The 14,552-nt window shown below is 38.5% G+C and overlaps 2 protein-coding genes across 2 annotated transcripts; one reads left to right on the top strand and one right to left on the bottom strand.

The window, feature by feature from the left end:
- Positions 1-8: 8 nt before the first annotated feature.
- LOC131332887 (probable E3 ubiquitin-protein ligase RHA4A) lies at positions 9-2,055 on the bottom strand. Its single transcript, XM_058367197.1, has 3 exons — positions 1,711-2,055; positions 1,490-1,572; positions 9-816 (listed from the first exon to the last, which is right to left on the bottom strand). The coding sequence occupies exons 1-3, from the start codon at positions 1,924-1,926 to the stop codon at positions 396-398; spliced, it is 720 nt and encodes a 239-aa protein (XP_058223180.1). The 5' UTR covers positions 1,927-2,055; the 3' UTR covers positions 9-395.
- Positions 2,056-6,772: 4,717 nt separating this feature from the next.
- LOC131333168 (26S proteasome non-ATPase regulatory subunit 8 homolog A) lies at positions 6,773-13,375 on the top strand. The gene is made up of 6 exons (XM_058367537.1): positions 6,773-7,031; positions 9,528-9,606; positions 10,123-10,225; positions 11,307-11,570; positions 11,845-11,956; positions 13,028-13,375. The coding sequence occupies exons 1-6, from the start codon at positions 6,927-6,929 to the stop codon at positions 13,166-13,168; spliced, it is 804 nt and encodes a 267-aa protein (XP_058223520.1). The 5' UTR covers positions 6,773-6,926; the 3' UTR covers positions 13,169-13,375.
- The last annotated feature ends 1,177 nt before the right edge of the window (positions 13,376-14,552 follow it).

Genomic DNA, 14,552 nt, shown 5'->3' with positions numbered 1-14,552 from the left:
ATACTATAGATACAATGTGTCTTTATAGCATTATTACTCTTTCGAGAAAAAAGCCTCATTTCATACAACACTCGTACTAATGTATCTCACTACTGGGAAGAAGGTTTATCAGAGATACGTACAAAAGCAAGCAATATATTGGGTCGCCGTTCGCCAATTTTGAAATTGGCAAGTGAGGGAGCACAAGATTTTTAATCCCACTACAAATGGGGATTCGATAAGCATTGTGCTAATCCCCGTGGGTCGCTATGAATACTGGTCCTTTGGGTAAATCAATCCCCTATATGCCAGGGTTCGAGTCTCATCGCTACGATTTGTAAAAGCTTACCCTTCTCCTATAACCCTTGGACTGAATCTTATTCTTTTCCGTTCCAAAATAAGCTTGGTGTAGACGTTCAACTGTTGTGTGTATGAATAGTAACAACTACATAATCTTGATGTGAACAAGTACCCATCTCATTCTCCATGCAAGTTGATTCAATACGAATAGAACTGGACGATCCTTCCATTTGATCATGTATTCTTGAATCATTACCCACATCTGCATCAAGTCTACCCGTTTGTTGTTCTTGTAATTGCTCCTGATAAACCATCTGTGGGTTCGGGTCGGAGTCCCAGTTACCTTGCCTGATTGGGTCGGGTCCAACAGGAGCATGTGCTCTATTGGTGGGTAGTCCAATGAAGCATCTACATAGTGGACAAGTTGGGTTTGAATGGACCCAGAAGCGTATGCAATCGATGTGGAACACGTGTTTACATGTCGGGATCTGGTTCAGCTCCTCTTTCAACTCAAATTCTCCCAAACAAACACAACACCTGCAACATTTTAGATATTTAATGAGGTTTAGTCACGGTAAATAGAACACACGATGCACTGAATCCCATCTTATTAAATTGGGTATTGTAACTCAAAGTTAAACATGTCGAGCAAAAAAAAAAACTCAAAAGTTAAACATAATACAATGGGATGATTGAGAAGCGAGAACTAAGGTGATAAATGTACAGCCCTTCCACCATGTCATTTCATGGTGAGACCAAGCCGTTTGCATGGTGGATGAGTCACTTTTGTATCGGGTGCGATGTCTTGTGTGCAATTCACCTTATTTCCTTTTCACTACTTGTGTCGATATGGAAACTACGTTTTCCCAAAGCACAAAAAGAAAAAAGGATATGGTGATTACGAGTGTGCGTATGTAAATATTTTATGTTGAATTTCAGGGCATATTACGCTTGGGTATGCTTGGGTTTTTTCTAGTTCCTTTTTACATCTAAGAAATTGAAGAAAAATAAAGCAAATAGAGGAATTCGAGATTTTACCAATTATTTCATAAGATCTCTTGTGTTGTTTCTCGGGTGGCATTATAGTTCATATTATCTTTTCAGATGGTACATCCTGAACGTACATATGATGTTTTTAGTGCGGAATTGTGGATACACCGGAGAATGTATTGTCTTTACCAGCTTATCAGGTAATTTCGAAAAAACTTACATCGGTTCTCTTGTCCTTATATCTTCATCGAACAAGATTACGGGCAGCTTCTGTTTGTTGTTACCCTTCAAACCAATCACACTCTAGACACAAACAAAGCAAAGAAAGAGTACAGTTAGATCAAATCAAACAAGCTTATATGCAACTCTGCATACTTGACTGGACTGACTGATAAACATGTGTGTGTGTGTGTGAGAGAGAGAGAGAGAGAGAGGTCTTACTGAAGAGGCCAAGGGGGCGTCAAGTGAGGTTCTCGGGAGTGGTGGTTGTGGGGAGGAAACAGGGGTAGCCCTCCTCTTGAGATAGAACAAGTAAAACAAGAGAAAAAGAATTATGGAGAAGAGAATCGGTATTGAGAATATAAAAGCTTGGTAAAGCTTAATTTGAAGTGATACAGGGTACAAGTGAGGAGGGCTTGGAACTTGAGGATTACTCATTACTATTTAATCAGCACCCCTTCAAAAAACTTGCTTCTTACAGAGGCCTCGTTGATTTTATATGTGGAGAAAAGATAACTTATCTTCTAAACTGTTGGAGAGAGAGAGAGAGAGAGAGAGAGAGAGAGATGACTATTAACGATTTTGGGAAAAAGTGCATTAATAATTGAAGGAAAATTCTAAAATCAGCCCAATGGGCTTATGATAGTAGGTGTGTGAATATGTATTAAATGATGTAAAAAGTGCACAGAAATACGTATTTTTCTTGTCTTTTAGTATGTTTATCGTCAGTCCAGTGGGCTGACAATAGCAAGGCCGATAATTGAAATATGTGTACTATTAAGAGCTTTTAACATGAACCGATCAAACAACACATGATGACTTTTTCTCTCTTTTTCCATGATGGGGACAAGCCTCATGACTTCCCACTAAGATCTTAGGCCCCAACACCAAGCACTAAGCACATTTGTCTTTATCTTTTAAGCATGAACTAAAATGGGCATTCTTTAAATGCCAAGCAATCTGACTTTGACAGCTTGGTTGGTTAAAAGAACTTTAAGATTATGGGTTTGGTACTCTGTTTGCCGAAGCAAACCATATATTTGCAAATTTGTCTCTATCGAACTCACCTTTTGAGAAGCTAATGATCTTTCAGTTAGGTTACTTGAAGGTCTCAATTTAGTAAATATCAGGAGAATGGCAAGGTAGGTTCACATTTGACAGTTTTCTGATTTATAGGTGTCCTTGTTCATTCTAGAATTTCAACCAAAAAAATGCAGTACTTAAGCCCACTAAGCAAAATTTGGAATACAAAGCCAATGGTCTTAGATGTAAGCTTAACTTTCTAACGACTCTAATGCGCTAAAGGTGGTCACCTATATTGATTGATTCTCTGGATAACGAATTACTCATACACTATGCCATCGTCAGTGGTGCACTGAGGCCCACTCTCAAATACGAGGTTGGAGGATCAATTTTCAACGAAGTAATGATTGATTATATCTTTTCTGGTATAAGATTTCCTAGGAGCTGTTTGTTTCCTTCGCATTATGGAACTCGTTCTTGTGTTGACGTTGTGGTGGTTGGGTTTCTGGACATGTGTTGTTAGACCCCTTGCACAATTGGTTGTTCATGACTAAGTATTGTCACTTGATTATGACCAGGACTAGAATTAAACAAGGTTAACATACTTTGGTGTGCATTATTTCTAGACCCTAGTTCACTTTTCTGCACCATACCGATTTTAGTGTTTATTTCGTGATCCTAATTGGTGCAACTTACCTTTTTATATTAAGTATAAATAGATAGATTTCGTGTGGGAATTTCCTACCTTTATTTCTCTCTCTCTGGAAGTGGGGGTGGGGTAAGACCTCAAACTGCACCACTGAATCAGATTCTCAAGATACGGTTGCCAATGCTTCACTTCAATCTTTCTCATTTGTTTTAACTGAATAAAGTTCTTCACAGAAAGGAAAAAAGAAAGTGCTTCCACTTTCATTCCTAATTAATCCTCGGAAATTGGCAGCTGTAGAATTTTTTAAGACAAAAAATTGACACTGAGACTACCGTTATCTTATGATGTGTAAGATCCTATCTAGACCAGCTTTAGGCACATGAATATCATTGGGACAGGCCAACAATGTAGCACTTTATGGGTAGATTATGGTTGACAAAAGTCAAAAAACAATTAGTTTATGATGAGTGCTATATCAAAGGTTACACCCCATGAACCCTTGTAATGGATGTAGGATATTTCGTACTTCGATAAAGATTACAGCAATGATGGCACTTGAAAAAGTGGGCCTACCAGATTTTGGGGAATTGTTCAAGGTTACCAGGATCAATCCCGGAACTCCTGTTAGCAACGCTTTATTTCGTCTCTCGTACATTAAACACAAAAGGAGAACCTCTGACTTCAAGAAGTTGCAAACATAGTGTCTTCTTACTGCCAGAAAACCGGATATGTTATAATGCAAGTTGATTTCTCACAACAGCAAGCAAGAAAATAGGGTCTAATATATATGAGACCCAAAAAATCTGGTTTCCAGTCCATCTTCCTCTTTGAACTACACAACTAAATCAAAGGTCCCTGCCTCAGTAATTTCTCTAACTAGTTTTAAAACTGCATAATTGAATTACCTCATCGTCTGCTTGCAGTGTTTCTTAAGAGCTGCCATGGACTTGGGTTCAGTGAAATAGGTGGAGGAGGATGTAAATACCATCTAGGTATGTGTTAGTGTGTCCTGCTTTGTTTTTCTTCTGCAATCTAGATACTGTAGGCGAGCGGAATATGCCTCTACCGAAATCTAGATGATGATTGTTTATGGGGTTGAACAAATCCATGCCCGGCAACAAGCAACTGCAAAATGAGCACCATTGGCATATCCCTCAGTTCAGGTGCTTGTTATGTTGATTCATTCAAGATAGCAACACATCAACACAAATTCATGACAATACATCCATTTGGCTATTGTTCTGTGTGTGCAAGGTCATCGAATGGATGCAAACAACAAGTACTCCATAGAATTAATAATGGTTGTTTTTCCATTTTTTGAGATACACAAAGTTGCAGATTTCCTATTTCACATTTAAAATCATTATTCGCAAAGACAGCTCACGAAAAGGAACAAAACTATAACCGGATTGTAATAATTTTTTTTTTTTTTTGGCTAAGTTATAACAGGATTGTAATTGGCACCAAACATGCTCTGGAATGGTCAATTCTAACAAAGTTTTCTCCACTAAGCATGTTCATCACTCTATCACTTCCATGACGACTCATCTCTAGCAATTAACCAACATTTGAACAGACTCTAGATTTGAGGCCCTTAGAAAAGTGCAACTTGGATGGGCAATGATGATTATAGAAACATAAGAACTATTTCAAGGTAATCTCACAAACTAGGAAAGAAACCCAAAAGCAAGAACAAGAAGCGATACCACCACCCCTTGCAAGGGCAATCAAATGGTTAGCGTTTGTTTCAGTTAGTGGCAGTTCTTCTTGGTCCAGAAGGCTTGTGACTATGTTCAGCATTATTGTCCTTTGTCACACATTTCCAATTTCCCATGTCGCCAGCATATTGAAATTGTCATCTGACATATCAATGAAATCTTTTCAGCAGCCTTCAGCTAAGGACTTCAGATGTATTACATTTATCAGTGTTGATGAATCCTCAGAGAACCATAGTAATCAGTCACAAGAGAGTGATCGACATTCCTGCTGAAGCCCAGAAGACTAGCTATATACGAAGGAAAAGGGATCTCTTTTCGCCGGAACATTAAACCAAATTGATGTGGCCATCAATTGAATCAGGTTTCTCGTCTAACTTCCTATCGCTGACAAGATTATGTATCTTCGTTCAGTAAGTTGAACATGTGCATACCTTCTCCGTGCTCTTCTTGTCTTCTAATTGCCTTAGAACATCAAACTTAATCGTCTAGTTATGTTTAATCATGCGATTTCGCACATGATTAGTAGGCTATTTTGATTTAAACAAGTCTTTTAACAACTTCTGCATGCCCCTACAAATTGTTCGCATAAAACATCTCAATCCAAAAGTATACGAGCAACTAATCTATACCCAATTAAATTCCTTTGCAGAGTTCATTTCGTCTGTTTAGGCAGTAGGCACCGGATTTTCCTTTGAATCCAATCAATGGAGCAATTACATACAGGATTGGTCGGACTTCGGAGATGTCGGACTTCAAAACGGTGGTCAGGTGGGCGCTCGCTGGGGATCCGAAAGTGGTTGGCGGGTCCACTTGTCTACGGAATCTCCATTGGAAGAACGAGCCCGAAAAATTGGAGGTTTGAAAATTGACTAACAGAGAGGAGTTCGCTCTTTCTAAAAGGCTCGACCTTTTCGGGAAGAAGGCAGAAGGTACGGCTGCTGGAGTGAAAATCAAAGAGTCGAAGGGAGAAGTGAGGGCGGGAGTGAGAGACGAAACAGCACCGGATTGCTCGCTCTCTCTCTCTCTCTCTCTCTCTCCCTCCCTCCTCTTGAGCTCTGTTTAGGGCTTGAGGTTGGGCTGGATGACAAATCTTAAGTCGACATAAAATAGTTGAGCCCTACAGAAAACTAAAGTCTGGCCCAAAGCCACATACTTCGCATGCTCGGTGTGAAAGTGAAAGTGTTTTTGAAACAAATCTCAACCTACTAAAATTTGTAAGAGAAAAAATTGAGAACGTGAGCGCATGCGAGAATGGAGAACGGGCGGGAGCGTAGAGCATTTTTTAGGACATAAAATTAGGAACAAAAGTTAACCTGGGAATTTTATCCTGGAACGAAAAGTTCAAGATATATAAATGTGTACAAGGTTTTCTTGTTAGATGAATTATAATAACCATTAGTGCAAGTACCCATTTGTTTCATCGAATATAAACATTGGATTGATTTCCTTATTTCCTTATTCAAGCGGGAAAGACAAAAATGAAAGGACAATCAATCCCTGTAAATTAATTGAAGTGCACGTAAGCTGACTCGAAACATCTTAAATTAAAGTAAAAGCATAAAAAATAAGAAGGGAAAATGACGGCTTGGGACGTGTTTTGATAATTAATACCCGCCAAGGATATTTTCAGCATTAACAAATGTTCTCAGCATATTCTTGACGGGTATTAATTATCAAAACACATCATTGGCCGTCATTTTTCCATAACAAAAAAAAGAAAGAAAGAAGAGAGAATTGGAAATGGTATTGATGTGAAAATTGAATTTTTTTTGTCCTAAAAAATGATATGAAAATTACTCAAAATATTAGGGGCAGAATGGTAGGCTATCCGGGCCCAAGCCCACTTTATATCCCGGCCCAGGTAACCAGGGCAACCCGCACCGAGGTCCAAATATTTAACACCCCTCTCTCAGTCTCTCTTTTCTTGCAAAGAAAGAAGGGAATTTCGAAGCAACGAGAGACAATTGCGGTCTGCGAAGAAGAAGAGTTCGATAAGATACAGAAATCAGGAGAGAGAAAATTAAGTTTTACAGAGAGAGAGAGAGAGCATGGATCCGAAGCGCACAGAGGTGTCGCAGCAGTTCGAGCGATTCAAAGCCGCTTTCATTCGGAGCGATTTCGATACCTGTGAGAGACTCCTCTCGCAGCTCAAGGTAACAAAATCCACTCCACCTTTTAACCTTATTCCAAAACCCTAACCTCTTTTCTTTTGACATGTGTTTTCCAGAAACCCTAATTTGTTGACTAGTTTTGTTTTGAATAAGTATTTATTGGATCGATGATATTTCAATCAGTACCTGTTGTTTTTGTACACGGTCACAAAATTTTAGACGTATTTTTTGATCTGTTTCTTAAATTTGGATTGTATGATGCCGTGTCAACTGCTAAACAATGGTGCTGTTCCAGTGACCATTGCTAATGATATAGTTGTGATAGGCGTGGTTTTTGGCTCCTAATTTGGTTGTAGGGAAAGAAATTCCAGATTTTTCAATGCAAGACGAACTCGTGCAGTGCATTGGTGCTTCTAGTAGTGAAAAGACCTCTATTCCAGCGGGGGAAAGTAAATAAGCTTAGCTGTATAAACTAGTAGATGAAAATAAGTGCCTATGTTGTAAAGGGAAAGGAAAGGAAAACAATGGTACCTATTAGTGTGTGACTAATGGCCACCAAATGTGTGTTTTTGAGTTATTAATTTAATAAAATTGGTTACTAGTAGTGTAGTGTGAGTCTGTGACTACTGACTGCAAAACGCAGTTCCTTGTTCGTTTGCTACTGGTAACCAAGGATCTGATTCCTGTAGTAAGGCTGCTGTTACAAATTCTGAAAGGTATTGATGCTATTGGAGGATCCGAAATATATGCATCTGTCTCGATTTTATGATGTCTCATTTATAAGTTGCCTTGGTATTGAAATTGTATGAGATCTAGATAACGCATCCAAAGTATATGTTGACTCGATTATATGATGCTTCGATTGAAGGTTCTCTCATTAAAAGAGTATGATCCAATCCATATGATGGATCCAAAATTACATGTTGCATCGGTTGGAAAGAAAAAGGATCACGTCTACTTGGTTGATCGAATAAATTGCAAGTCCCTTGAGAAATGTGGTTCCTAGTAAAGTAATGAGACTAATGGTCCGTATGTGGTTTTTTGCGTGTTATCAGTTTAAAAGTAGTTTCTAGTAGGTTGATAAGACTAGTGACGCTAAACTGTAGTTCCTAGAAGTTTGCTATTGGTTACCAAGCGTTGGGTCGATTATATGGTGCTTCGATTGAGGCTTGCCTCATTGAAAGAATCGGATCAAATTTATTTGTAGATCCAGTATTACATGTTGCATCAATTGGAAAGGAAAAGGATTTTGCTTACTTGGTAGATGGAATAAATTGTATTTCTGAAAACATGGTTCCTAGTAAATTAATGAGACTAATGGCTGACGTATGTGATTTTTGCGAAGCATTATTTTGGAAGAAGTTAGATTACTGACCCCAAAATGTCGTTCTTGGTAGTTGGCTACTGGTCGCCTAGAGTGTGATTCATAGTAGTAAGGCTACTAGCTACAAAATTTGAAAGGTTTTGAATATTCGAGGAACAAAATAATATACGTTGTCTCGATTAGAGGTACCTATTGAATTTATACACTGTAGCTATTAACAATTATATATGTTTAGACTGAAATCCGAAGGGTTTCGATATCTTTGTTCACCTATTGCCTGAATTCGGAGGGTCCTGTGTTTTGTCAGCTGGTAAACAATGGCATTGTTCTAATGACCAAGTCATAATGTCTTTTATACTCACAAGATAAAGTAAGTTACTTCTTGAAAAGTAATATTCTAGTTGTGGTCCTTGTGGAAGGCCGAAGGCGTGGTTTTTGGTTCCTCTATGGTTGAATTGGAGAAGAAATTCAGGATTTTTTGATCCAAGATGTACTAAGTTTCTTGCCTCTATAATGGTCTCTCTTAATCTATTAGGTGTTGCTATCAAGTATTGCATATTTTGACCCATTGTACCTCCTTTTGGGTTACCTCCCTAGGAGGCTTCATTTCCCTTGACCAAATTCTTAACTTGTCTTGTTGATAGTCAAATCACCAATCACAATTAACAAATTCGTTTTTGTGATTGATCTAGCCTCTGTGGCACCCTATCTTAATACCAAAGTAGCATAAAATTGAGAATGCATGGAGTGTAAGTATAGTGGTAATCAAAGCGCCAGTGTAATTGTGTTAATAGTGACTGTCCAAAATCAGAAGCCAGCATTTTAAGTATATTGGCTCAATTTTTAGCAAGGATATAGAGATTATTGAGGATATGACGCAGAAAAGACAAGTCGGACATGTGAAGTGGCGGAGTGCTTCGAGAGTGTTGTGCGACTACCCGATACCCACAAAGTTGAATGAAACATTTTACCGCACATCTATAAGACTAACCCTGATATATGTCAAAGACTGTTAGGCTACGAAGAAACAACATGCGAGTAAGATGACTATAGTTGTGAATTTCATTAGGGTGACCTTTGATGTGGGAAAATCTCTATTTTCTTATTCGGGAGGAACTTCAAGCTGATACTACCACAGCTACTGTTTTTAAGCGTATTGTGTTTACATTACTGATATTGCTATATGGTCTGAGTTATCTTCTTTTATTTTGCAGGTCTCGCTAACACAGTTTAGAAGCCTTCCCCCATTGTTTGAGGATACGCCCGACGCGACTCATGAATTGACATTAGCAAGTAACTTAGTTGACTCTATCTATCAGATACATCGTGTTTATTTTTCCCCCTTTGATTGTTGTTGGCCATAAAGTTATTTTATTTTATTGTTTCATGAGATTCATCTCCTCTTGTGCTATGTGTGGTTCTGCTAGTATGAGAAGCGGGAGAAAGAGATAAAAAGAACCAGTTGTGATCATGTATCCGTCTTCTCTCACCCATTTTTTAAAACTTTGTTTGTGAAGTACTTGGTTTGGAGGTCTTCTTTTTCATGGTGGATGCTCTAACATGGGAATTGTATGACGCAAAATGTTAGACAAGCTGATGCTGCTTACTTTTTTTGTCATTCCTTTCTATTATACAATTAACCGATGCTTAGATTTGATTGATGTTGCAATCTCATCATAGCTTGTCTAAAAGTCGCTCAATGACATTATAAGGAAATTGGAATCCTCTATGCACAAAATTGGCAAATCACTCAAATTACTTTCGTCTCCAAGCTGGTTCGACTGATTCTCTGACAAAAACAATTTTTAGGGGATATATATGAGCATGCAGTCGTTTTGAGTGTGAAGATTGAGGACCAGGAGGCCTTTGAGAGGGATTTCTTTCAGCTGAAACCTTACTATACAGATGCACGGTAACTGTCTCCTGTCTTGTCCTTTCAAACATCTGAATTACGTTCATATATTTTAACTTGTTGACAAGAATGAGTGGCAGAAGATAAAGAGAATTCTTGAACTGCACGGTCAAGGCTGCACAAAAGAGATCATACATTTATTTTTTGTGATGTTTGAAGTGTATTGAATTGGAGCCATATTGTTGGGGAAAATTTTGTTGGGATGCTCCTTTCTCTAAAGTTTATGCAAGATCAGAAAACAAAGCTGGAATTATGTTCATGTTTGTTTTTGTGTCGGTCCTGTTGGGTATTGTTGAAAGATCTTGGTTATCAGTGATAAACATATGATTTTCCTCAGGGGCTTATGCTGGTGTGCCTGAGATCCGTTTAATCTTTGTATCTTTTCAAAGATTATGAAAATCTTTTTTTTGCCGATTTAAAAAAACATATGATTTTTCTGATCAGGCTACATGTTTTGATTGTGGAAATGACTTAATGACAGTCAGATAAGTAGCTGTGCAAGATGCCATCTCAAGTTTATTCACTTGTACTTGCCAATAGATTATAACTTAATTAGCTAATCTTGACTGTGGACATGGAGAAAGAGCTATACTGTACATGTGGTACTCAGGTCATAGTAACTTATCTCGACAATTGCATGACTTGACAGAGTAAGTTTGTGCATGTCATTATAGAACATGCATATGTGGTCTTGAATGTCTCATCCATTTGTCTATGCATGTAGCGGTTTATGCAAAGTAAAACCATCCTACCTCGTTAACTCCATTTGTCCATAGTGATTTTTTTTGAAATTCTAGTGTCATATTCTAGGGTTGATGGGACTGGATGATTTGTCTGTGCGTTGGGGGGTCTCAATGTTCAATTTGGATTTTGGGATCCAAATATCTGGGAATTTGATCCCCCCAAAAAATATAAGGCAATTGAGGCAGGAGTACACTATGTCGATCTCTATCTGGTTCTAGGACCTGCTACTGTCAAAGTCTGTGCCATCAATTCTCCTAATTTACATGTCAACATTTTGGAATTTCGGAAACTAATGTTCACAACCTTCCCTTCACTTTTTGTTGCTTTGATGGAGCAGTGGCCGTCTTCCACCATCCACTCAGGAGTATCCCATCTTAGGTCTCAACCTTCTGAGACTCCTTGTGCAGAATAGAATTGCAGAGTTCCACACTGAATTGGAGTTGCTTTCTGCCGCTGCACTGGAGAATCTTTGTATCAAGCATGCCGTAGAATTGGAGCAATCGTTCATGGAAGGGGCTTATAACCGTGTATTGAGTGCAAGACAAACTGTACCCCATGAAACTTACGTTTATTTCATGGATCTGCTGGCAAAGACAGTCAGGTAAACTGCGCAACCTAACCCATTGCACTAACTCCTTTGATAGCACAGGAGTTGATGTGTTTCTTTTTTCGCATAAGTGTTAAAACTATCAGTCTAAGTTACAGACATCGCTGCTTTTTTATGGAGTTTATTTGATTTTAGTCATTTATTCCTCGGGGTAGGGGTTCCATAATAGCACTTGCTAGTTATGGGAAGAAGGTGCATGATTGAGATTTTTGCCAGTGGTCAGTCGCAGGTTGTAACTACATGCTTAGAAGTTCATTGTTTCTTGCAGAGATGAAATAGCTGGATGTAGTGAAAAGGCTTATGATTCACTATCAATTAATGATGCCCGACGGATATTGTTGTTCTCTTCTGACCAGGAACTTTTTGAATACATCAAGGAGGTAAACTTCCTGCTGCTTAGTTCATCTGTATTGTTGATCAACGTACTACATCTGTGGCTGGATCTACTCGATTGTACAGGGCGTAAGGGCTTTATTGACCATATGATGAAATGTTATTCTTGGTTTGCTTGTTTGCTTCAACTTATTGCTATTTGAGTGCTTATATGTTGCCTAATCATTCTTACTGTAGTACCATGTTTACACCTCCGAGCCAAGAGCAGTATTGTGTAAAATATTTTATTTTTATTTTGGAGATAGGCTGGGGTGGGGTTTGATATGGAATTTCACTCTGTATACAAAAACTAATCAAAGTGTCCTGTTTACTTTTTTATTTTAGTAGTATCAACTCTGAAAGTTTAGAACTTCAAATTTTGTTGGGAAAGACACTTTCTCTTTTGCAATAAGCAAATATGTAGTATTGGCATTGTCGAGAGTGAAAAATGAACAAGCTAAATGTACACATTCTATGTGCTATCTGTCTCCGTGTCCATATGACAAGATGATTTGTGCTTCTCAGTATAGAAGTATCCAATTACAGAAGATCGAAAATCAGAATTTATTTGTTGTTGGGTTATTGACAACTTTAAGGTGCACAAATTCAGTCTGCATAAGGTAGTGCTGTGGCAATGTCAGCCTGCTCAGCTGTTGAGCTGTAAGGAGGGGTGACATTTTGAGGGTAATCAATTTGCTCCCCATAAATGAAAGGGGCAAAAAAGAAAGGCGAATCAGAATGCAAGTTTGAGTTGTGGCTTGGAATTTAGGATGTAGTAAAGAAGGCAAAGGACTCACAATAATTGTAAGGGGTAACTAAGGGTTTAAAAAGGTGTCCTTCGACTTGTTCAAAAATAAAAAGGAAGTCCCGATGCCTAGGAGAGGTGATAGATGATGTATACCTTATAAGGTAGCTTTGTTTGTATAAACATGGTTGTATACTTGAAAGAAAACTCAGTGTGATGTTGATGATTGTACGGTATCTAACCAAACATTGTAGCTTTGTTCGATTTTATGTAGTGAGTCTAGCGTCCATTCCCAGGGTTCCTTGAGAAACAAAGTTTGATCTGCAATTTGCAGGATCATCCTGAGTGGGAGATAAAGAATGGGTATGTGATTTTCCAAAGGGCGAAAGAATCTGCACCTTGCAAGGAGATACCGTCTCTGCAACTAATCAATCAGACACTCAGTTATGCAAGGGAGCTGGAGCGGATAGTGTGAAATGCGTGTTCTGCCACTATTTTCGATTGTGCTTGTACTCTGTCATTGAACTTTTCGGACTTTATTCCCTCTGGAATTCATTGCAGAACTAACAGTGATGAAAAAAGAGAAGGGCTGTATTGCTAGGATCACATTCGGAATTCCAATTTGTTCACTTTTGAAACCGCACATTTAGAGCTGTTGCCTTGGCTTTCCTTGTCTGGATTACATCCTCTCTCTCTCTCTCTCTCTCTCTCTCTCTCTCTCTGCGCGCCGCGCGCGTGTGGAATTGGAACAGTACCTTTATGAACCACAAGGTTGGTGGTTGGGGAAAGCCAAAAAAAGTTAATCGACCGGACCACATTTTATGCTTATTTTGGTGAGTTTTTGTTTCAATTTTATTGCAGGTTTGCCACGTATGCAATGCCTTGACTGCAAGGCCATGATCGGTAACAGACAGCTTTGTAATGGTCCGGTTTTAGGTTGGCTAGTAATAGCATCCACAACCACTTGCATAGCTTGAAATGGTCCCAGGATTAGATACCGATAGTAGATGACAATTCGCTGGAGTTTACTTCTTTTTCCCTGGATTAGAGGAATTGGATATTGCAAAATATCCTGGTAAATATGGATGTTTAGACGTCGCTGTATCTGCGTGCGTTTTTTCCCCAAGAATCTGGCTTCAACGACTGGTAAAAGATGATCAGTGGGACCCACCAGTCTTTGCTTGTTTTTTTGGGCCCTAATGTTGCATGCCATTCATGCAAAAGATCAGGTTGCGAAACATCAATAGAAGGCGGTGTTTGGCCTTTGTAAAGATGTGTTTATTGTCTCACTCAACGAGTCAACATACAACTTACTAACCCATCTGGGTTGTTGCATCCAGCTTACAAGACCGATTAGTAAGTAGTAGTAGTAGTACTAGTCAAGTTATAGTGAAGATCAAACATGATTTCCATGAGGCGAACAAATGCGCAGACATTTTAGTTAAAGACAACTCTAACCCAGCCATCTGGTTTTTTTATTTCATTTACTGTTGCGCAATGTTGTTAACTCAATTGCAAGAAGACTTTACCAATTCGTTCCACTGACTAAAAATAAGTATTTATTTTTTTAAATAAGTATTTATTTTTGAATTAAAGGTGATGTATTGTGAGAGAATGACTTGTCTCGTAAATCGAAAAATAAGTACTTAAAATATAAAAATCTTAGCGGAACGGCCCCCGACCTTATTTCGCAATTTAGTTTATGGCTTGACCAAAAAAATGGAAGAAGTTTATGGTCTCTATTTATTCTCAGTGTTGAAAAGGATCGTGAGGTTAACGTGTATGGATTATAGGCGACCGCAACCCCACCAGCTGGACTTTTTATCTCTAAATACCAATTGAATGATGGACATTAATTG

This window comes from Rhododendron vialii, chromosome 7a (genome assembly GCF_030253575.1).
Source record: "Rhododendron vialii isolate Sample 1 chromosome 7a, ASM3025357v1".
In the NCBI taxonomy this organism is placed as follows: Eukaryota; Viridiplantae; Streptophyta; class Magnoliopsida; order Ericales; family Ericaceae; genus Rhododendron; species Rhododendron vialii.
This window is presented reverse-complemented; position numbering and strand designations above follow the sequence as displayed.

What these genes read in the sequence shown, in the direction of transcription:
- LOC131332887 (XM_058367197.1), bottom strand. Translation starts at nt 1,926, where the DNA reads ATGAGTAATCCTCAAGTTCCAAGCCCTCCTCACTTGTACCCTGTATCA. An exon ending in ACGCCCCCTTGGCCTCTTCA is followed by an intron (nt 1,573 to 1,710) that starts GTAAGACCTCTC and finishes GTTTGTGTCTAG; the next exon opens with AGTGTGATTGGTTTGAAGGG. An exon ending in ATAAGGACAAGAGAACCGAT is followed by an intron (nt 817 to 1,489) that starts GTAAGTTTTTTC and finishes AAAATGTTGCAG; the next exon opens with GTGTTGTGTTTGTTTGGGAG.
- LOC131333168 (XM_058367537.1), top strand. Translation starts at nt 6,927, where the DNA reads ATGGATCCGAAGCGCACAGAGGTGTCGCAGCAGTTCGAGCGATTCAAA. An exon ending in TCATGAATTGACATTAGCAA is followed by an intron (nt 9,607 to 10,122) that starts GTAACTTAGTTG and finishes AACAATTTTTAG; the next exon opens with GGGATATATATGAGCATGCA. An exon ending in TTTTTGAATACATCAAGGAG is followed by an intron (nt 11,957 to 13,027) that starts GTAAACTTCCTG and finishes TGCAATTTGCAG; the next exon opens with GATCATCCTGAGTGGGAGAT.